The sequence below is a fragment of the Peromyscus maniculatus genome, chromosome 1 (genome assembly GCF_049852395.1).
Source record: "Peromyscus maniculatus bairdii isolate BWxNUB_F1_BW_parent chromosome 1, HU_Pman_BW_mat_3.1, whole genome shotgun sequence".
NCBI classification, from domain to species: domain Eukaryota; kingdom Metazoa; phylum Chordata; class Mammalia; order Rodentia; family Cricetidae; genus Peromyscus; species Peromyscus maniculatus.
This window is the reverse complement of record NC_134852.1, coordinates 38109444-38133440: the sequence shown is the minus strand read 5'-3', so window position 1 is coordinate 38133440 and position 23997 is coordinate 38109444. Positions and strand designations below refer to the sequence as shown.

The window sequence follows — 23997 nt, the reverse complement described above, 5'->3', positions numbered from 1 at the left end:
AGAGGGCATCAGATCCTTTGGAACAGGAGTTGTAGACAGTTGCTGACCAGCTTATGGGTGCTGGGTGCTAAACCTGGGTCCTCTGGAAGAGCAACAAGTGCTCTTAACCAGTGAACCATCTCTGCAGCCTCCGCTTTGATGCTTCTTAGTTGATTTCTTTTCTCTTTTGTGTGTGCAGCTGTACGTGTGGGGAGGTATGCACACACATGTTGCCTGCAAATGCGTTTGTGCACATGAATGCAGTGCCTGCCTGTGGAGGCCAGAAGAGGGAGCTGAGGTTACAAGTGGTTGTGAGCTGCTGGACATGAGTGCTGGGAACAGAACTCCTGTCCTCTGCAAGAACAGTGTGTTCTTAACCACCGAGCCATCTCTTCAGACTCCCCTTGGTTTTTGTTTGTTTTGTTTATTCTATTTTATGTGTATGAGTGTTTTGCCTGCATGTATATATGTGACCTATGTGTGCCTGGTGCACAAAGAGGTCAGAAGCGGGGGAGGGTCTAAAGTCTTGGAACAGGAATTACAGATGATTGTAAGCCATCACATGGGTGCTGGGTTTTGAACCCAGGCCCTCTACAAGAGCAATGAGTACCTTAAACCACTGAACCATATCTCCAGCCCATCCCCTTTGTTTTTTGACATAGGTTTCTTTCGCTGATCTGAAGCTCACCATAGTAGGTTAGATTGTCTGGCCAGTGAGCCCCAGAGATCTACCTGCCTCTGCCTACCCAACAAGGGAGCTGCAAGTGTGTGCCATCACATCTGACTTTTTCATGGGTTCTAGGGAGTGAAACTCAGGTCTGGTGCTTGTAAGGAAAGCACTTCTCTCCAGACTGGTTTTTGTTTTGTTTCGTTTCTTGTGGGAGTGGGGAGCATTCGAGGTTTTCTGTAGCCAAGTCTGGCCTTGAACTCACTATATCTCAAGACAACTCTGAGCCTCCACCTCCTGAGTACTGGGGTTACTAGTGGACACCACCTTGCCCAGCTCCAGATTTTCATCTGTATCATTTTAATTTAAAAAGCTTTGACTTTATTTAGGTAAAGGGTATCATGAGGGTGGGTTGGGATGGATGTGGGTGCACATGTATCATTGTGCGGATGCCACATCACAAGGGCGGTCAGAGGACAGCCTGTGGGACTCAGTTCTTTGTTTCTACTGTATGGATCCCAGGGATCAAACTCAGGTTGTCCGATCTGACAGCACGCTCTCTGCTCTCTGAGCCGCCTCGCTGGCCCTCATTGTAGCTTTCCACGGCGACCAACAAAAACCATGAGCCTAACACTTTCCAGAGTTTATGATCCCCCAACTTCACTAGCCAAAGACATCTTCATGGAGATGATAAGGACTGGGGAAACCATAGAGACACAGCTGAGAAAAGATGGTTCCAGGCAGTGAGAAGAGCAAACAAAATATCCTGAAATGAAAATGTGCCTGGCCTGAGAAGCAGGAGAGAGAAGAGGGCATCAGATCCTGTCGAGAGCATTGGTTGCAGGAGGTCTGAACCTGGTTCCCCTGCCATCAGACGGCATTCATTCTGAGTGAAGCCTCAGGGTTTTGAGAACCCTCTTACTCTGTAAGAGGTCCCTCTGGGGAGTAGGGGCTGGAGAGACGGCTCAGTGGTTAAGAGCACTGACTGCTCTTCTAGACAACACTGGTTTGATTCTCAGTTCCCACAAGGTGGCTCACAACCCACTGTGGCTCCAGTTCCCCGGGATATGACGCCATCTTCAGGCCTCTGTGGCCACTGCACGTACATGGTGTGGAGGCAAAACACTCATACACATAAAATAAAAATAAATCTCAAAAAGAAAAGAAAGTAGAGAGAGGCCCCTCTGCATAGTTGTGAAGCCTGGCAGGTCTGGGTTCTTTGAACCCTGCACTTCACAAGGGGGAAATGTGGTTCTTTCCTGGGAGATAATCTCTAAGTCCTTGGACTATTCTGCCTGCTAACACCATCTCGCTCATCTGGGTTCATACCGCTAAGCTACATCTGTGTATGCTGAAAGCAGGCTATGGATAGGGGATGTCAAGACGGTGCGGTGGGTTAGGTGCTTGTCATGCAAGCACAAGGACCCGAGTTCAGATCCCCAGAGCCCACGTAAAGCTGGATGCTATAGCATTCATCTCTAACCCCGGTGCTCCTGCAGAGAGGTGAGAGGTGAAGCAGGAGAATTCTTGGAAGCTCCCCAAGGGAGCTACGCACACAGCAGTGAACAATGAGAGATCTCATCTCAAGGTGGACAGCAGTGACCATCAACAAAGATTGCTATCTGACCCTCACAAGTGCACCCTGGTCCATTCCTTCCTTCAATTATAAACACAAGCATGTTCACACACACACACACACACACACACACACACACACACACACACATACACACACACACACACACACACTTAAAATATAGAGTTCAGACAGAGACAGAAGCAAAGAGACCACACAGGGAACTCAAAATAGCCAAGCTGAGAAGGGGGAGTCCAGGAAGACGTCAGGGGAGCAAGAAAGAAGATGGTGAGAAATGGTCAGACTCTGGATGCTTTGAAGGTAGAGCTTGGAGGGTTGGTAGAATGATCTATGATGTGAGAAAAGGTCCAAAGTCAAGGCCAAGTTCGGGTGAGTAGGGAAAGGATGGTGTGACCACTGACAGAGAAGATCAAGAGGAGCAGAACACAGCAGGCAGATGGGCAGAGTGGGCAGGCAGATGTTAAACTTGAAAGCTCCGGAGCAAGGGTCCAGAGACATTAACTTTGGAAGTAGTCAACCTGTAGATAATATTTAAAGCCATGTGCCTGGATGAGGTCAGTGAGGGAGTGAGTATAGAGAGAAAGGAGACGAGGCTTTGGACAGACGACATGGCTGAGGAGACCCAGAACACCACGTCCTAGAAAGCCAAGGAAAGGAACTCTGGTGGACCAGGGAGGGATGGACTTTGAACTTTACTGATAACTCAAGTAAGATGAACCATGAAGAGATTTTCAGATTCTACAACATGGAGGTCACAGGGGCCCTTAATGGGGGTACAGGGAGAATGCAATCATGGAATAGGCTCAGGGGAACTACACACTAGAAGTGTAGCCAATACTTTAGAGACAGAACTGAATCAAATGGGAGCAGAGATGGGCCAGCAGTGGAAGGGGAATGCCAAGGCTGGAAGAAGGAGGTGTGCCCCCCATTGTTATTTTCTTATGATAGAAGGGAGAAATTCTACCATTTTATGCTAATGGAACATTTTCTGGGGAAGAAAAATATTGATTGTCCTGTCAAAAAGGGTGTTGGAACAGCACCCTTGAGTTGTCAGGAGGGACAGGCTCCTGAGGGGTCTGTCTTAGCCACAGGTACAGAGAGACAGAGGCAGAGGCTGTGGTGCAGAAGCAGGTCATCGGTAAGACAGGCTTTTGAACTCTCTCTATTCTGGTGGCAAAGAATGAGGGTGACAGGGATTAAACTCGGTGTTCCTAATGACAAGGACCCAGCTGAGACATCCAGTCTCCAAGAGTCTGCTGTCTTCTTGGGGATTTCAACCTTTCTCCCATGTCTCTGCCCTCCCTCCTCCCTTGGCTTCCCGTGTCTGTGTATTTACATCACCTGTACTCGGACCCCAGATAGGAACCACTAGGAATGTCAACTCTTCTTCTGGTCCTTTCTTCCTCTGTATCCTCTGTCAATTCATGTTTACATCAGACTCTGGGTGTGGGGCAGATTTTCTTGTCCCAGCCAACACTTCCAACCAGAACTTCCAGTTTATGCTTGACAAAGAATCCTATTTTGAAGCCAAGCTAGGGTGGGGCCTCCTCTGGAAAGCTTGGGGCTGCCTCCATCTCCAGCTTTGGTTCTTTAATAAGTACACAGAGACCCACGATCCCCACCAAGCGTTCTTCTAAACACCTTCAAATATTAGTTCACTTAACTCTTTTTTATGAGGTGAGTGCTGTGGATGGGGGCCATGTTGCAAATGGGGACACTGAGGCACAGAGCAACTACCTCACCTGAACTCAGGCTATCTATGAGTAGGTGTCAAGTTGTGTGCCACTAGGAACATTGACTCTTCTCTTTTCTTCTTTCTCCAGCTAGGCTGCCAATACATGGAAAGGTGATGAGCTGTGAGATGACGAGCTGTGAGACAGAACCCTGGACTTGGTCCAGTGTGAATATCAGCCATGGGCTCCTTGTTGCCTTATTAATGAAGTGAGGGGGTGGAAGGAACCCAGCCCTTGGTGGGTCCGTGACCTCACTTCAACATAGGTAGGTTACCTGAGTCCTGGCCAATCATAACCTTGAACATCAACATTGACCTGGCAATCACCCCTCAACAAATGCCAGCACCAGCCGCCCCCACTCCTGGCTTCAACCCCTCCCAAGTGAGAAAGCTTTACTGGAAGCTTGAGCCTGGGCCACAAGAGGGCACAGGTACCCCGACTTCCCACACAAGCTGTCACCTCATTTCACCTAGCATCCTCCCTCCTGCCACCCCACCTGAACCCGACTCTACCGGAAAGGAATGGGCTCAGCACCCACTCCAAACCCTGCCCGGGGAGGTGGAGGAAGTCTAGGGTGGGGAAGGACAATGGCCTTTCAGTCACCTTAACAGGAACTCACAGATGTGACCCTGCCCCCTACCAGGACCTACCCCAACACAAATGCTCAGCCTGTGTCTAGTTCCTATCGCTGGTATTCACCCACAATCCCAACCATTTCAACGTCCTTCCATCCTCCATCCTGCCCTCCAACCCACCCCAACCCAACAGGACCCTATCAGCATCCTTATCTCCATGTCCCTCCCATCTGCAACCCAACCCTATCCCCAAACATAACCTAGTATCACAGTACCCTTCTTCCCAACCCCACTGCATTTCCAGTGAGCTCATTAGAATCACCAGAACCCTAACAACAATTCACTTCAAGTCTTACATTAAAACTAAACTTCTCTTCCTAGTGAAGGACTGAGATAATAGACCCAATAGGTTCTTCAATGGAAAATCAGATAAATTATCTGATTTTAAAACATCTCTGCATCTGTGTTATTGTCTTTGAGATGCTTCTTTACCCCATTGAGAAGTACTAGGGCTTGAACATGGAGCCTTACCACGGAACATGGAGCCTTACCGCGGTAGACAGGGGCTCTACCACCGAGCTATGCCCCCAGCCTTCACTGGGGGATTCTAAGTAGGGCTCTACCACTGAGCCACACCCCTGTCCCCTTCATACTTTGCATACTCTTGCACAGGCTGGCCCTGAACTCAGTCTGCAATGCAGGCTGATCTTGAAGTTTCCATCCTCCTGCCTCAGCCTCTCCAGGTATTTAGGATGACAGAACTGTGTAGTAAGGCCCTGTGATACTCAGTGCTACTTTATAACTTTAAATTGCAGGTATCTGAGAGAGATGAAAATATTCTTCTCTAAACCCACAAAAATGAAACTTGCCAGGTGGAAGTATTGCTAAGGACTAATGTGCTGAGCAAAGCATTGATTTGTTAAGTTTGTATTTGCCTTCCTTATCCCCTATATGCTGTGGGATTTCCGCTCTCCTTTTTAAAGTCCATACTGACCTGAAACTCATCTTGTAGCAAAGGATGACCTTCAACTCCTGATCCTCCTGTCTCTCCCTCTCTAATGCTGGACTTACAGGTGTGTGCCCCTGTACAGGGATGGAACCTACAGCCTTCATGCATGCCAGACAAACACTTTACCAACTGAACTACAATTAGTAAAACCCTGCAACACCTTATTCTAAAAAGGAACCTTTGAACTAGGTTTGGTCTCTACATCCAAACCTTAACTACCTTGTCTGGACTACACCATTCCTAAATCCTGTACCCGACCACAGCCCCAGCTCCCATCCTGTGAACCTTCACCCTACCAGCCTGTATCTTAATGATGTCATCTGTACTAGCTCCTTCTTTCCAAACTTCACTGGATCCCCATCCTTGGCTTGTTTTCAAATTCTGACCCCACCTCTGTCCTTCTTAATCCCTAATCCTGCCCCATCCACCCCCTGGGATTAACTCATGGCGCCCCACCCAGCCAAAGTTCCAGAAGCCACCTACTCATTCCCCAGACACCATCCCTTCCTCCTTCCTCTTCCTCCACCCCATCCCATCTCAGCTTGCCCCCCCACACCCTAGCCCTATCCCTCTCCACCCACCCTGCCATGCACTCCATCACCTCATCAACTGCTTCTGAAAGGCAGCCTAGTTTAAACTACTTTCCCAGGCTCGGTCTCTGCCCCACACAGGGCCAGGGCCACTAGACACTCTGTTGCCTAGGCACCTATGGTGATGTGTGTCTTGGGAAGGGGGTGATGAACATAAATAGTCATCACCTTGAATTTCAGAAGAAACAAGGCTGGAGGTGAGACTGGCTGTGCTGGCTTTGATGTTGAGAGATAAGCTTGGGTTGCCTCAGGTGGAGGGACTGGCCTTGAGGGACAGACGGGGGTGGGGGGGTGGGGAGGTGGGGGGTGGGAGATGGGGGTGATCTCTATGGTAAAGGTGGGATTTCAGGACTGTTCAGGGATGACTATCCGGGAACGGGGGTGGGGGTGGGGGCAGACGAAGAGTATGCACAACGCGAGAGCAGAGGTGGGGAAAGGAGTGAGGTGCGCATGGCAAGGGGTATGGAGGCGGGAGGAGTTTGAGAAGGAAAGTGGGCTTTCCCCTTTTCTGTGGTCCTGCCACACGAAGGTTCACAGTGGGTTCAACTCGGGCTTGGGCGGGGCCAGATCTGGGTCCCAGCTTGTCCCAGGAGCTCCGCCTCCAAGCCGAGGGCAGAGCCCAGGCTGGGGGCTGCCTGTCAACAGCAAGCTGAGCCATTGGGGGTGGAGAGGGGGAGCCAGCACCGGGAAATGGTGCGCGCGCTGGGGGAGGGAGCTCAGGGGTTAAAAGCCATGGGTCGGAGCTGAAGTTTCTAGGCAGTTGGAGGCTGAAGTTGGCCACCTGGGCCCCTCCTCAGGTAGGGTCTCTGGGCAGGAGAGGGGCAGAGGCCTGGGGGAAGGGGCATTGAAGGGGGGCAAGGAGGAGGAGAAAGGAGGAGGGATGGTAAAGGGGATACAGGGCAGCTGAGTCAGCGTGAGGCGCAGGTGGAGGCAGAAACCTGCAGAGATGCACGGAGTCTAAGCATGCAGAAAGACTAGACTCCAGGGAGGAGACCCAGGGTCCGGGACAGGCCCAGAGAGGGGAGAATGGGGTCAGAGGCGGGGAAGGAGTGATGGGCAAGGGAATGCTGTCGGGACTCAACCCTCAGAGTGCAGGGGAGGAAGAGGTGACCTCTTGGAAGTGATGGCAGGCACTGGAGCTCAGAGGAGCGCACGCTGTCCCTCTACCAGCTCTCGGGGTGTCCCACACACACTGCGGATGGAATTATGGGAGGGCAAGATTCAAGGGTCAAGGATTTCAGAGTGAATAGAGCAGGAAAGTTCAAGATTGCAAAGCGCAGAGAATTTCAGTCTCGGGGCTTGCTTTGCAATACCCACTTCAACCTCTCGGCCCAGGCCCCGCCCACCCTGCCCACCCCCATCCCGGAGCTATCATGTGGCCCCTAGTGGCTGCCATCGCTTGCCTGACCGTGGCCTTGTCCGGAGGTGAGTACTCAGGCACAGGGGTGGAGGCAGGGAGGCCACTCACGCCAATGGTGGGAAGGGTCAAGCCACTGGGAAGGGGGAACCCGTGCGCTCCGCCCCCCCCCCCCCCCGCCCACTCGGGGCCAGGGAGGCCACACTGATAGCTTCCTGTGTGACCTGATTTTCCAGGTAAGGTCAGCCCACCAACACCAGTGCCTTCACCTCTGGCCCCAGAGATGCCCCAGCTCATAGAAGCCCCCAGCCCTCCCCCATTCTCTTGGCACTTTGCAGCACACCACCACCACCACCACCACCACCACCACCACCACCACCACCACCACCCACGTTCAAGACCTCCCCCAGAGCAGGAAGCCCAGCAGGACATGGGTTCAAATGTTAACAGATGCTACTTGGAGCAAAACTTGAGCCTACAATTATTTTCTTCTGCAACATCAATTGCCTAGGACAAGAAAAGGAGGGGCGTGCCTAGTGTGTGATAGAAAAGGCTCTGAAAGTCGTGAATTTTTATTTTATTTACTTTTTTAAAATTTATGTCTGTACGAGGGTGCCGGATCCCCTGGAGTTATAGACAGTTGTGAGCTGCAGTGTAGGTGCTGGGACTTGAACCCAGGTCCTCTGGAAGAGTTGATAGTGCTCTTAACCACTGGGCCATCTCTTCAGCCCCTTATTTGGTATTTTAGTGGCTTTTTGTATTTTGTTTTTTGACACAGTGTCTCCTGTAGACCAGGCTGGTCTCAAACTCATTATGTAGCTGAGGATGGCCTTGAACTCCTAATCCTCCTGCCTCTACCTTCCCAGCTTTAGGAATGACAAGCATGTGCCACCAGGCTCTGTCTATGGGGTGTTGGGGACGGACCTCTGGGCTGTGTGTGTGCTGGGCACACACCAGTGGAGCTACAAGCCCAGCCCATTTCTCTGCCTTCCCATACACACTCTCTAGAAACCCTATGTATGCATGCATCATTTATTCTACTAGGGACAAGCACCAGGCACTGCGAGCGTTCTGCCTGTGACATCCACAGCCTATCTGGGGAGCTGTGCAGATATTATTGAAACAATTACCCAAATAATTAGTGAATAATTAATTGCCACTGTGAAGTGAGCCACTATCAGGAGCCTAGATACGTAATGGAGGCTTCCAGAGACCTCCCTGGGACTTTGTTCTGACTTAAGGGAGGAGGGTCCACTAGCACCCTGAACCAGCCTTCGCCTGGAGGTGGGGTGGCTGCTCTGCTGTGGTGCCACACCCAGGATTCATGCCCTTGCCTCTCCTGGTGTCTTGCCCTGGGCCAGGAGCCCCACATGCTGCATCTTGTGGAACCCTCCAGATCCCAATGAGGTAGGTGCACTGCAATTACTCCTAGGACTCAGGGACAGAAGGATCCTGCCCCAAAGACACTGCCACACCTGAGCCAGGACTCTAATCCAGGCTGTCTACCCGGTCCACCTGCTCTGGAAGTCCATCGGACTGTCGGCATAATTTCTGACCTAAAGGCTTTTAAAATTCAACTTTTTTTGTTTCATTTTCCTGTTGTTTTCTTTCCATTTTTTAATTTATTGATTGTGTGTGTGTGTGTGTGTGTGTGTGTGTGTGTGTGCATGCGCGCGTGTGCACACCTATGTATACATTGAAAAGTAAAGTTTACTGGCTGGATATAGCTTAGGGGTAGAGTGCTTTTCTAGCATAATTGAGGCCTTAGGGTCAATCCCTAGGACTGCGGAAGGTTAGATCCTTAGTACACTGCAGTCTTCTTGGATAGATGGATGGATGGACGGACAGACGGACAGACAGACAGACATATAGATATAGATACACACAGACACACACAGACACACACAGACACAGACACACACACACACACACACACACACACACACACACACACACGCACACACACGCGTACACACACACGTATCAATCTCTGGGTCCCATGAGAACTAAGGAAGTTTCTATGACTGACCTACATTCCCAACCCTCTTTTTGCTTTTTATTTTGGGGTAGAGTCTCGCTAAGTTCCTCAGGCCAGCTTTGGACTACTGTACCCTGGGCGGGTCTTGAATTTGCAATCTCGCTGTGTTGGTCTCCCAAGGAGCTGGGCTAACAGGCCTGCACCACCAAGCTTGCCTTAATTGGCCCTTCTCGTCTTCTGTAAAATAGCTACTGAAGATGATGGAACCTCCAAAGCTCAGGTTCTAAAGGAGGATTTGCTCCCTCCTGATGAGAGTGGGGGTTTCAGTCCAAAGCCTCCCCATGAGCCTTTGGCACAGACACGCCCAGAGTTAGAAGAGAACTGGACCATGACTCAGCTTCCGAGTTTGCCATTTATTTATTCACTTTATCATCTTTGAGACAGGGTCTCAAGTATCCCAGGCTGGCCTCAAACTTGCTCTGTAGCCAAGGATGACCTTGAAGTTCTCATCCTCCTATCTCTACCTCTTAATATCACCTTTGTCTCATTTTTTGGTCCTAACTAAAATGGCCCTCTGTTCCTGCCCGTAACTCTTAGAACCATGGGGCCCATCCCAGCATATGCAAGTGGGAAAGTGGGCTGGTGGACAAGGGGCCTCCCCTGTAGTTAAGCATTTGTAAGATGCTCAGGTTGGAGGTAGATGAATCCCACAGCTTTCTAATGTGTGCTGAGCCCCCAGAGCCTGTCCTCTGTATCCACAGCTCCCCATCTGAAGATTCAACCAACTACACAGCAAATAGAAAAGCACACACTATTCTAGTCAGTGCTAGCTCACATTGGCATTACTCCCAGAGAAATAAGGTGTAGTCGTTGTTTATATAGCATTTGGCTTTTATTAGCTACTATAAATCATCAGGGGTGGTTTAATGGGACGGAAAGATGTGTAGAGGTTATATGTAAACACCGTGATGCTTTATGTAAAGGGCTTGAACATTCCTGGCTTGTAATGTCTGTAGAGCCCTAGAACCAGTTCTCCACAGATACAGAGGGAGGACTGTGTTCTTCCTACTCAACAGCGAGGGAGGCTGAGGCTGGCAATTTGCAGGACACTGCATAGTAAGAAAGCAGCCCACTGGGATCTAGATGTGCCCACCGGCCACAGCTGTGTCTCCGTCGCTGTCACAAATGCTAAACCCGAGGACTGAGACGCTGAGCAGAGTGGTTCAGACGGCTGCTGCCAGTGGAGCTGATGGTAAGGGAAGGGAGCGGAGAGAGAGGAAAAGAAGACAGGGTAACAGAGAGAAAGGGAGAGAGAAGAGGGGCATGCAGAGGATGGAAAGAAAAGGAGAAGGAGAGAGAGACAGAGGGGGGAGGGGGAAGTGAATAGAGAAGAAAGGGATGGGGTGGGGGAGAGGAAATTACCAACAAGCCTGAAAAGATGGAAAGCTGTAACTTTGATGAGCATCCTTACAGAAACATGACATGCCTGAGGTCCAGGAGGGGAACCCATTAGACCAGGGGCCCCAGAAGGTTTTGCTGAAGAAGTTATATGGACTTAGATGTCATGTGCATCTGGATTCTCCATGCACCAGCTCAAATGTACTCTGCACCACATGCTTATGTCTGGTCATGTGGATAAATGAATATCTGAGACGTGTCTGGTATCCCCAAGGAACTGAGATTTGAATTTTATTTTAATTGATTTCAAGACACACATGTGGCTATGATTGGCATAATGAAACATGTGGGTCTATGATTGACATAAGGAAGAAGTACTCAGGAGGAGAGAACAGCAGTTACAAAGAGAGGCTCAAATGTGTTGGGAGAACAGGTGTATGAGGCCAGAGCAGCGTGGCCCAAGAGGAGAGAGGTGTGTGTGTGTGTGTGTGTGTGTGTGTGTGTGTGTGTGTGTGCGCGCGCGCGCGCATGTGTAGGCCAGGTCAACATCAGGTGTCCTCTTCTATCATCCTTCACCTTATTTTCTGAGACAGTCTCTCCAGCTAACCCTGGAGCTCTCCGGTTCAGCTGGACTGGCTGACCGCAAACCCCAGGGGTCCTCCTGCCTTAGCTTCCCCAGCTCTGAGTTTACAGGAAACTTGCTGTTCCCTCCAAGATGGTGGCAGAGAGTTGGTAAAAACTGCTTATCAAGAGGCTGGAGAGACGGCTCAATGGTTAAGAGCACTGGCTGTTCATGCAGAGGATCAGGTTTGGTTCCCAGCACCCACATGATGACTCACAATGGTCTGTAACTCCATTTCCAGGAAATCTGATGCCCTCTTTTGACACCTTGAACACCAGGCATGCACATGGTGCACATACATGCATGAAAGCAAAACATTCACACACATAAAATAAATAAATATTAAATGTTTTAAACTGGGTATCTAGGAGATAAACTGACAGGACTGTTGTGAATGATGAAGGGATGAAAGGAAGCAAGGCTTGTGCCCAGATTTGGGCTGAGCGTCAAGATGAGAAGGACTGGAAGGAACAGTTTGGGGTGAGCAAGATCAATTTCCAGACACAAACTTTAAGATGTGCATGAGGGTGTTTGGGTTGATAGCATTTGAGCTTCCAGCCACAAAGGTTGGGGTTGGAAATGTGAATTTGGGCACGGCTGCTTGTAGGTGGTCTGTAGAACTGGAAAAGCACCCAGTAAATATGTGTTGAAAGGATGGATGGATGGTTGGATGGATTAGTAGTAGATGAATGGATACATGGGTGGGGTGTGGATAGATAGATGGATAGGTAAAGGAATGGATTGGTGGTTATGAGGATGGATAGACATGTAGGTTGTTGGATGAATGGATGGATAGAGGGGTAGATGGATGTATATATGTATATATGTATGTATGTATGTATGGATGGATGGATGGATGGATACATAGAATGAGTGTGTGAGTGGATAGATGAATACATAGATGGATGAGTAGATGGGTGGACATGTGAATCTATGGGCTGGTGGATAGGTAGATTAGTGGGTGGGTGGATAGATAAATGGAAAGACAGACGGACAGACACACACACATACATGGATGGATGTATGTTATGGGCCACAGGAATATGAAGTAAGAATTCAGCTGACTCTGACAAAGCTCTATCTGGAAGAATCAAGGAATTTCTCCAGAGGAAGCCAAGTGTCAAGGAGCATTTGGTGTTATTTGGGTTTTAATAGATCAACTGTTTCCTGCTATGAATTTCATGTGCGTTCTCATAGCTTCCCCAGGAATTTCTAATAGTGTGGACTGATCATTCCTTGGGCATATACATTTAAGGTACTTGGATACAGTCATGCAGGCAAGGCTCCCTGCCTCCAGGATTTCTGCCCCCTTTTAGCATTTGAATTAGATGCCTGCCTTCTGCAATTATCTCCTTTAGCAAGCATCCAAAATCAGGGCCAGCTTGGACAAAGCATCCAAGGGTAAGCGGCCGACTAGCTGGTCAGACCACCCAATGGTCTCCTCCATTAAGGTAAACACCCATGTGGAGACACTGCCTAGACCAGGTGGATGTTAGGTACATAGATTTGCTTCTTGTGCAAATTAAGCTCAGACCTCCCTTTCTCTCAGCCCAAGTGGCATCCTAGAGCAACTTACTTAGAACAAAAGGATTTTCTTCATACCAGGTACTTCAAGCAGTGAAGTAAGTTATCTAGCCATCAAGTACTCTTCCCCTGCCCTGCCAGAAAACAGCAACATAGGAAAATAAAGGCAGTTTTATTTTAGTGACTCATAAACTCTTCTACCTAACCATCTGTAAGATTGTAGTTTGAGCACATTTATAATAAACTCGTAACATTTCAATTAACCACTCATAAGAATATATTTTGAGCACATAAATTCCCTTTCTGATTTATTCCAGCCCTTATTTGACCCCACCTCCTTTATTCACTCCCCTTTTGGGTTGAAAATGAAACTATCACTGCTCTTTTGGGAATCTTGAAAGCCTTGCATTGTATTGTAAAGGTCGGACTGCTTGTAAGGTTTTAGACCGGTTCCCAGAGAGGAATGAGGAGGAATGGAGATGAAGAGGAATGAAGACAGAAAGAGCTTAGTTAGAACTATGAGAGGACAGGAGGAGAAGGGACAGAGAGGAGCTAAGTATGAGAACAGAATCGGAGCTGTGTGGACAGAATTTTGTCTCAGAGGAATAAAGTGAATGGACTGAAGAGCTCAGTGTACTTAGACTCTTTTCTCTCAGATTATTCTCAACATTGGTAGTGTCTCTTCTGGAGACCCTGGGAGGAAGACTATTCGAGGCTGGACTCCAATAGTCTCCATTAGATGGATGGATGGATGTAGGTAGGTAGATGGATTGATGAGTGGATGAATTAATGAACAAGTGGATGGATACTGCCTAGGGAGATTCATAAATCAACACTTTCACCTTAAGAAAATGGAGATGGAGAGAAAGCGAACCTCTGCTTACTTCTTGGCAACCCTCCCATGCCATAGCTCTCTCCTTAGTGCCCATTGGACAGTTCAGCACTTCTATGGTACAGGTGAAATGTCTGCCTGACTCATCCCCACTGGATAGAACATGGCAACTTAGAGGATAGCAAATGAATCCTCAGTCCATGGTGAGCCAAAACAATAATCTGACCCTTTCTCCAAGTCCGGAACCACAGCACTGGCCTTTCTTCTTCTTCCTTAGCCCCAATTCTCTGACAGTTTTCTTGTCTTTGACAGGAATCTCCCGGGACTATCCCAAGATTCTCAGTGGGACCAATGGGACCAACGGTTTTCTCCCAGGTGGCTACACCTGCCTCCCCCACTCTCAGCCTTGGCAGGCAGCTCTACTGGTCCATGGACGGCTTCTCTGTGGAGGCGTTCTGGTTCACCCCAAATGGATACTCACCGCAGCTCACTGCAGAAAAGAGTATGTGGGGCCTTGAGTGCAGGATGGGGGGAGGCTGGGGCTGGGGTGGGGCAGAGGTGGGCTCATCTGTCTCTTCCCTGCCACTTCCTGCACCACAGTGGGTACACAGTTCACCTAGGCAAGCATGCCCTGGGGCGTGTGGAGAACGGCGAGCAGGCAATGGAGGTGGTCCGCTCTATCCCCCATCCTGAATACCAGGTCAGCCCCACCCACCTGAACCATGACCACGACATCATGCTTCTGGAGCTGAAGTCCCCAGTCCAGCTCAGCAGCCACATCCGTACTCTGCCACTCTCCCCGGACGACTGCCTACCCACTGGCACCTGCTGTCGCGTTTCTGGCTGGGGCACCACCACCAGTCCCCAGGGTAAGTGCTTGCACTGGCTGCTGGAGACCTCACCTCATAAACGGCTGAGGAAAATGAGGCTGCGGTAAGCAGGGGAAGTCAGAGGAGAATTCTTCTTCTTTATTATATTTGTATTGGTTTTGGGTGTGTGCTGCAAAGAAGGTGCATATAGCAAAGCAGTCGAAGGGCAATCAGAGGACGATTGCAGGATTCCTCTCCTCTCCTCTCCCCATTTTGGTTCTGGGATCAAATTCAGGACCTCAGGTTTGGCTGCAAGTGCCTTTACCCACTGAGACATCTGTCCAGTCCCTTTATAAAAATAAGTCTACATAAATGAAGTCATGTATCTTCTTAATATTAATATTACAAACTAATATTAATATTACAAATGTATGAGTAATACACAAACACACATATAGTGAGTGTGTGTGTTTTAAGACAAGGTCTTACTATGTAGCCCTGACTGTCCTGGAACTCACAGAGATCCACCTGCCTCTGCCTCCCAAGTACTGGGATTATATATACATTGTGTGTGTGTGTGTGTGTGTGTGTGTGTGTGTGTGTGTGTGTATGATTTATTTTTAATTCTGTGTGTGTGTGTCTGTGTGGGTTTGTGCATGTGAGTGCAGGTGCCCACAGAGGCCAGAAGAAGGCACTAGATCCCCTTAGAGCTGGAGGCACTGGCAGTTGTAAGCTGCCTGGCAGGGGAGCTGAGAATCTCCCCTGGGAGAGCAGCAAGTGCTGTTACTCACTGAGCTGTCTCTCCAGACTCAGAATAAATGATTACATAAGCTGAGCCTGGTGGCACAGGCCTGTAATGCCAGTCACCCGGGGGAATGAGTAGGATCACAAGTTTAGGTCAGCCTAAGCTACAGAGAAGCCAGCCTGGGCTACTCAGAGGATTCGGTCTCAAAATTTCTTTTTAAAGAAGTAAAATAGGGCTGGCTAGAGGACTCAGTGAGTAAAGGTGCTTGTTACCACCTGGCAGCCTGGGTTAAATCCCCCACATGATGGGAGGAGAGGACTGAATCCCAAAGTTGTTTCCTGACCTCCTCACACCTGGTTTAGCACACACACACATGTACACAAAAGTTTTTAAAAGTAAAGTAAAATTAAAAGGGCTGGGGAAGTAGAGTAGCAGTCGAGAATGTGCCTTGCCTATCTGAAGCTTCAATCCCTAGCTCTGAAAAATAAAGATTGTATGATAATGTTTATTATGTAATATCTAACACATTATTATATACATTAATAAATATATTTATGACTTACATATTTGTAATTTACATAATACATTAAGTAAGTGTATCTTATGGAGGTGGATGAAGTATAAAAAGTGTATCTTTAGGTATGTTTTACACATATGACTAACATATAGCATAGCACATGTCAGCAGGTGCCTCCACAGCAATCTCTCCATCACCTTTCTGTATCTTTCTCTCCCTCACACTCCTCTCTGGTCTCTTACTTTTTCTCATCATCCCTTGCATCCTACCTAGCTCTAATCCTCTTTGCCCCCCCCCTTTTCCATTTTCACACACATGTGGTGTGCATGTGTGTATGCACATTTGCTTGTGTGGGGCACACACGCGTGTGTCAGTGCAAGTGGAGTCTCAAGGTTGATGTTGGGAATCATCCTTGATCACTCTTCTACCTTATTCATTGAGGCAGGGTCTCTCTGTCAAACCCAAAACCCACCATCATGACTGGCCTTGCTAACCAGCTTGCTTTGGAGATCTCGTCTCTTCTGAGGTTGAAATTATAGGCAGGCCACCATGCCTGCTCCCAACATTTACATAAGTTTTAGGGATCTGAACTCTGGTCCTCGTGTTTGCATAGAAAGTACCGGGGTACCTCCCCGGTAACCCACCTTCAGGTCTCTTATCTCTCCCCGTCCCTGTCTCCCCCTACCCTAGCTCTCCCACCCTCCCCTCCTTTTATCCTCATTTGCTTCCCGTGTCTGTCCATTTCTCGTCTCTCTACTGCTTTCTGCCTCACCGTTCGCTTCATCTTACTTATCCCATCCCATCTCACTTCCTGCCCACTCTGACTCTTGGACACCCAGGACAAGCCTCCTCAGATGGTCTCTCTCCTCCCCAGTGAATTACCCTAAAACCCTGCAGTGTGCCAACATTGAACTGCGCTCAGATGAGGAGTGCCGGCAGGTGTATCCCGGGAAGATCACTGCCAACATGCTCTGTGCTGGTACCAAAGAAGGCGGGAAGGACTCTTGTGAGGTGAGATATGGAGAATGTGGGAGGCATGCAGTCCATCTCTCTGACTCTTCATCCCCTTGACTCTTATCTCCATGACTCTGTCTCTCTGATTCTCCATATCCATGATTCTCTCTCTCTCTCTGACTCTCCATCTCCCTGACTCTCCATCTCCCTGACTCTCTCTCTCTGACTCTCCATCTCCCTGACTCTCCATCTCTGACTCTCCATCTCTCTGACTTCCCATCCCTCTGACTCTCCATCTCCCTGACTCTCCATCTCTGATTCTCCATCTCCCTGACTTCCCATCCCTCTGACTCTCCATCTCCCTGACTCTCCATCTCTGACTCTCCATCTCCCTGACTTCCCATCCCTCTGACTCTCCATCTCCCTGACTTCCCATCCCTCTGACTCTCCATCTCCCTGACTCTCCATCTCTGATTCTCCATCTCCCTGACTCTCCATCTCTGACTCTCCATCTCCCTGACTCTCCATCTCTGACTCTCCATCTCCCTGACTTCCCATCCCTCTGACTCTCCATCTCCCTGACTTCCCATCCCTCTGATTCTCCATCTCCCTGACTTCCCATCCCTCTGACTCTCCATCTCCCTGACTTCCCATCCCTCTGACTCTCCATCTCTCTGACTCTCCATCTCTGATTCTCCATCTCCCTGACTTCCCATCCCTCTGACTCTCCATCTCTCTGACTCCCCACATCTGTCTCTCCCCATCTTTCACTCTCCTCCCCACATCTCCCCCATCTCTACCTTCTGTTCAGTCTTATCAAGAGCCCTTCTTTCTCTTCTCCAACCAGGGTGACTCCGGGGGCCCACTGGTTTGCAATGGCAAACTCTATGGCATCATTTCATGGGGAGATTTTCCATGTGGACAGCCCAACCGACCTGGTGTCTACACACGAGTCTCAAAATACCTGCGTTGGATCTGGGAGACCATCAGAAACACTCCGAAGCAGAGATGGACAAAGGACATACAATAAAATTGGGTTAATTTGCCTGCCTCCCCCCACCCACTGTGCCTAACTCACGGTGTGCTCCTCCCTTCTCTGTTCCCTCTGCCTTAAGTGTCCCTTTGGAACCACGGAGTCACATTCACTACCAGCCACTTCCCCTCTGCCAGCCTTGAAACACCTCAATAACTTGAGTTCTCCAACCCAAATACCATCCAAGTCCACAGCTACATCATCATGGCCACCATAAACTGGAGCTGATAGCTGATACCTGCATATCCCAACTCTATTCATGCTATTCAGTCCTTTCATTAACTCATCTCAGTAGCATTCTGTAGACAGACCTTTCCCAAGAGCTTCTTGGAACCCTCAAAATATTTACCCCGACAAAACTGTATATTTTATATTCAAGAAGGTTCTAGACTCCTTGCATTCTGAAAGTCTCTCTTGTCCAGAATCTTCTGCCCTAACCACATCCTATGCACTTCAAGGTGACTCACCACAGCTATTCTAGACCCTCTGCATAGCTCATTCCTACTCCGATATCCTGACACAAACTCCATCCCACATTCTACAAGGCCCAGCCCCTGTCAACTCTGCCCCTCTCTGAGTCACTGCCACTGCAGAGCAACAGGAGCCAAAGGGCCTCCTTCCTAGCTCTTATCACCCCCACAAGTCTCCTTTTATCTCCCCTATGAACATCCCTACCTAATCAATAGTCCTTGTTTTCATATCTTTGCCTATGACCCTGCATCTGCTTAATGCTAATCCCCGCTTTGAATAAGTCATAAAACTCACAACTTCTTTGCTTCCTTTTTTTGTTTTGCTTTGTTTTGTTTTGTTTTGTTTTGTTTTGTTTTGTTTTGCATGAGACATGGTCTTGCTTGGCAGCCTGAGCTAGCCTGGAATCTTCCTGATCATCCTCCTGCCTCACCCTGCAAAGTGTGAGTATGACAGGTGTGTGCCACCCATACCCAGCTCTCAGCTCTCTTCCTTTAAAATGGGTTCATAATTTACTGGAGAGCCTTGTCACAAGGGTAGATTCTATTCTAGAAAGAAAAAGCAAGTATTTCCTAACATGGGAGGTGTTCCTGAATGTGGTGGCACACATCTGTTATGCCAGCACTTGAGAGACTGAGGCAGGAGGATGTTTGAAACCAGCCTGAGCTACAAAGAGAAACCGTGTCTCAAACAATAATAGCAGAGGCCAGTGAGATGGCTCAGCAGTAAAGGCATTTGCTACCAAGTGTGACAACTTGAATTTGAATCTCCGTGGCATACGTGATGGAAAGAGAGAACCAACTCCTGAAAGTTGTCCTCAGACTGCCACACAGGTGTTCTGGTGCACATCCGGTGCGCACACGCACGCGCGCGCACACACACACACACACACACACACACACACACACACACACACACACTTTAAAGAAGGGCCAGAGAGATGGCTCACTGGTTAAGAACAAAAAGACCCAGGTTCCAGCGCCCACATGGTAGCTCATACTGATTTTTAACCCAAGTTTTAGGGGATCCAACAGTCATGCACATGATATACATACATGCAAGCAGGCAAAACATTCATACATCTAAAATAAAGCTAATTTAATTAAAAAAAAAAAAGAGATAGCCAGGCATAGTGGTTCATGCCTTTAATTCTAGCTCTTGGAAGTCAGAGGCAGTCAGATCTCTGTGAGTTTGAGGTCAGTCTGGTCTACATAGAGAGTTCCAGGTCAGCCAGAGTTACAAAGTGAGAGTTTGTCTCAAAAAAAAAAATGTTAAATCAATTTTTGGAAAGTCCCTAGAATGTGATGTGTTTTAAGGGTTGTACCAGTTTACAGAGGAACCAGCCACCTGCTTCAAGGCTGAAATTCTTCCCTGCAGCACAAGGAAGGCTAAAGGTTGAGTGACCAATAATAACTGGTGTGGCCAAACAGCAGTGGCCAATCTGTGGGGGAGAAGATTCCAGGCTGTTGCTTTGAATACCATCTGACACCCAGCTGGTGTTGTGATGATCTCTATGGGCTCATAAAGTATGTCATTCTGCAAAGGATAAAGGGCAAGGTTTTCATTCTGGAATTAGGGAAAGGCTGGTTCAAATAAGGTGAGTTGAGAACTTCTCAGGGTAGGTGACATGTATGTAAAGATTCCAAGTATAAAAGGAATTGCCTTTTAAAAAAGATTTATTTATGTTTCTCTGTGTGTATGAGCACATGAGTGCAGTGACCACAAATACCAGAAGAGGGCATTGGATCCCTTAGAGCTGGAGTTTCATGCAATTTTGGTGCTGGAAACAGAACTCTGGTCTTCTGCAAGAGCACCAAGTGCTTTTAAGCATTAAGCCACCTTGCCAGCCCCAGGGAGCTGGTTTTATAAAGTGTGGGGAACGTCCTAGAATTCAGGAGCTCTGAGTCCAAGAGATGATCAATGTGACCACAGAACAATGATCAGAACAACGATGCAGGGGCAGGTCAGGAATACAAGGTATTGTGATGAGTATATTTTGGCTTTCGTTTCCTTTTGTGAGATAAGTTTTCACCACATATCCCAGAATGACCTTGGACTCACTTATGCAGCCCTTGAACTTGAAGCAGTCCTCCTTCCTCAGCCTGCCGAGTGCTGGGGTTATAAACATGTACCACCATGCCTGGTTTGTATTTTGTCTTAATTTGTCTATAAGTCCGGCTTCATGGGACCTAAAACCATGATGTCTCCTATCTAAACATATCCATAATAATGGTTTTCCTTAAGTGTTTATCCCATTATCCTTGGTTCCTGAAGATGTCCTCTATTAGCTGTAACACAGGAGAAATATACTTACAAGTCCTTTCAAACACATGACATAAGACAAGGTCTTATGTAACCTTAAACTCACCATGTAGCAGAGGCTAGCCTTGGACTCCTAATATTCCTGCCTCCACCTCCCAAGTGTTGAGATTACAGGAGTACTCCACCACACCCAGCTTCAACATACTCAAACTACATTACTAAAGAGGTCCTAGAAAATCAGACAGGGTTGGGACAAGATTAATTATCAGAGGAACAAGCCTCCTGCTTCAAGGCTGAAACTTCTGGTTGAAGGTGAATTGATCACCAATGGCCAATGGATTATCATGCCAATCATATTTAGTCAAGTATCCATAACTCCACCACCCCCCCCAAACAACCAAGTTCAGAAAGCTTACAGGTAGCCAAACACTTGGAAGGCCCCAAAAAGATGAGTGTGAGGAAACTATGGGAACTCCACTGAGACAGAAGTGTTTGGGCTTGGGATCTTGCTGACCATGACTACTGATTTGTGTCTTTTAAAAATATTCATTGTTCACTTCTGGTGGGAATGGAGCAGTCACTATGGAAATCAGTATGGAGATTCCTGAAGAAACTAAAGATGTCGCTCAATAGATAGGGTGATCATCTAGCATTTGTGAAGCCTTGGGTTTGAGCCTCAGCACTGCATAAACTGGATGTGGGTGCTCACACCCATATTCTCAGGACCTGGAAGGAACAGGCAGGAGGATCAGATGTTCAGAGTGGTACTTAGCTACATAGAAGATTCAAAGACAGGCTGTGCTACATGAGACCTTGTCTCCAAAACATAGACAAGTAGAGAGGGAGGGAAGGAGGCAGGCAGGCAGGCAGGCAGGACAAGGAAAAATAGAACCACCATCTGATCTCGCTATACCTAACTCCCGGGCAGTCCCCGAGGGTTCTAAGACGACACACCACAGAGACGCCTGTCCCTTCACGTTTATTGAGGCGCTATTCCTAACAGCCTAGATGTGTAGTTTACCTTCAAGCCCGTCTGGAGGAACAGATGAAGAGAATGTGGTGAAGGTGCTAACAGTATTTTTATTGAGCCTTAGAGGATGAAATCGCCATGTTTGCAGGAAAACAAATGAAATAAGCCATACTCAGAAAGACATTGTGATGTAGCCTAGAGTCACCTGGGAAGAGAGCCTCAGGAGGGGCTGTTAGACTAAGTTGTCCTGTCGGCACGTCCGTAGGGAAGTGTCTGGGTAGCGTCAGTTGATACAGGAAGACCTAGTCTGCTGTTGGCAGGACTCCTCTGGGTTTGGGCTTTAGACCGTTTAAAGAGGAAAAGGTGAGTTGAGCATAGACAGGCATGTTTTTTCTTGTGTTCTGGACTGTGGACGTGGCCGGCTGCCTCAAGTTCCTGCCCTGACTGCCCCACAGCGGTCGCCTGTAGACCTGGAGTTGTGAAATAAACCCTCTTCCTCTGAGAGGTTCTCGTTGTGTTGTTTCTCTTTCTGTGTAGACCAGGCTGGCCTGGAACTATGTAGACCAGGCTGGCCTTTGCCTCCCAAGTGCCAGGATTAAAGGCGTGCATCACCATGCCTTATTTTAAAGTTGAGTTTGTTGGGGTATTTTGTCGGGTGGAACTAGGACATAAAAATGTATGTAGAGTATTTTGGGGTAAAGAAAACCAGGAGAGGGGATTAGAGACAAAAATGGGCCCTGTCAAAATGTCATAATGAATTGTGTTGCTATTGGTATTTTTTTCTCTCTTGGGGGGTTGCCACCCAGCTCCGAAATAAATTCACACACAGAGGCTTATTCTTACTCACAAATGCCAAGCCTTAGCATGGCTTAGTTTCTAGCCAGCTTTCCTTAACTTAACTTATCCCATCTCTCTTGTGCCTCTGGGCTTTTCCTGTTCTCTTACTTCTGTATCTTCCTCTTCCTCTGTGGCTTGCTGTTGACTGTGTGGCTGGCCCCTGGAGTCCTCCTTCTTCTCCGGCTGCTAGATCTCCTTTTCTTCCAGATTTCTCCCTCTATATATTCTCTCTGCCTGCCAGCCCCACCTATCCTTTCTCCTGCTTTGCTATTGGCTGTACAGTTCTTTATTAGACTGTGTTATTATCAGGTGTTTTAGACAGGCACAGTAACACAGTTTCACAGAGTTAAACAAATGCAACATAAACAAAAATAACACACCTTAAAACATTCTACTATAGAATTTGTTGTTTTGTACAATAAATATAAGCTGATAATAAAATATTCTTTGTAATAATCCAGTAAATGTAGTGCTTCCCTGAACTTCATGAACTGTTCTAACAAGTCAGGAGTGGGTGATAAATCCAAGAAACTAAAACAGAACTCCTATATGACTCAAGTGTACCACTCTTAAAATGGACTCTTAAGTTACCATACCACAGAAGTACATGCATATAAACCCAGTGTCCCAGTTAATTTTCCTTGTCAACTTGCCACAACTTGGAATCACCTGAAAACAGAGCCTCAGTTGAGGAATTGCCTCTATCAGGTTGGCTTGTGGGCCTGTCCCTGGGGGATTGTCCTGATGGTTAATTGATGTGTGAGGGCCTGTCCCACTGTGGGCAGCCCCATCCCCTAAGCAAGGGTTTCTGAATTGTGTAAGACAAGAGAGAGCTAGATTAGAGTCAGAAGCAGAGGCAGGCAGTATGGGTACACTCATTTCTCTCTGCTTTTGACTGTGGATGTGATGTGATTAGCAGCCACAACCTGAAGTTATAAGCCAAATAAATCCTTTCTTTTATGTGCTGCTTTTGGTCAGGGTATTTGTCACAGTAACAGAAATAAAACCAGAACACCCAGTTTACAGTCACTTTGTCAAAAACAGCCTGGAGCTTGCGACTGGTGTGATGTTGATGGAAGATGTCCTGTGGCTTTCATGCTGCTTCCAGGTAATGTGTGTTGTCAACTTGACAGTCTAGAATCACCTTGGAGAAAAACCTCCAGGCACATCTGTGAGGTTTCTAGACTGGGTTATCTGAGGTGAGAGGACCCACCCTAAACATGGGCAGCACCATCTCAGGGGCTGGGCTTCTCTACTGAATACAAAATGCAAGTGAGCTGAAAAAGCATTTATCCCTTTCTGCCTGCAAGTGCAGAGTGGCCAGGTGTCTCCACTTCCTCCTGCCATGCCCTCCCTGCCATGACAGGCAGTGCAACAGACCACCAGCACCCACTGCGGGACTGGCTGGGGAGAGATCATTCGACCCTCTGAAGGTGGCAGAAGTCTTCTGTATTGACTGCCATTGAGTGAGCACTACATGCGTGGTTTAGGGACTGAGCTAACTGCGGTGACAGGGAGTGGAGAAACCACAGACACATCGG

General features: G+C 48.1%; 1 protein-coding gene across 1 annotated transcript; it reads left to right on the top strand.

Moving 5' to 3' along the window:
- The first annotated feature begins 7501 nt into the window (after positions 1-7501).
- Klk13 (kallikrein related peptidase 13) lies at positions 7502-18692 on the top strand. The gene is made up of 5 exons (XM_076565346.1): positions 7502-7575; positions 14174-14363; positions 14462-14730; positions 16807-16943; positions 17734-18692. The coding sequence occupies exons 1-5, from the start codon at positions 7524-7526 to the stop codon at positions 17914-17916; spliced, it is 831 nt and encodes a 276-aa protein (XP_076421461.1). The 5' UTR covers positions 7502-7523; the 3' UTR covers positions 17917-18692.
- Positions 18693-23997: the final 5305 nt, after the last annotated feature.

What these genes read in the sequence shown, in the direction of transcription:
- Klk13 (XM_076565346.1), top strand. Translation starts at nt 7,524, where the DNA reads ATGTGGCCCCTAGTGGCTGCCATCGCTTGCCTGACCGTGGCCTTGTCC. An exon ending in GCAGCTCACTGCAGAAAAGA is followed by an intron (nt 14,364 to 14,461) that starts GTATGTGGGGCC and finishes CCTGCACCACAG; the next exon opens with TGGGTACACAGTTCACCTAG. An exon ending in GCGGGAAGGACTCTTGTGAG is followed by an intron (nt 16,944 to 17,733) that starts GTGAGATATGGA and finishes TTCTCCAACCAG; the next exon opens with GGTGACTCCGGGGGCCCACT.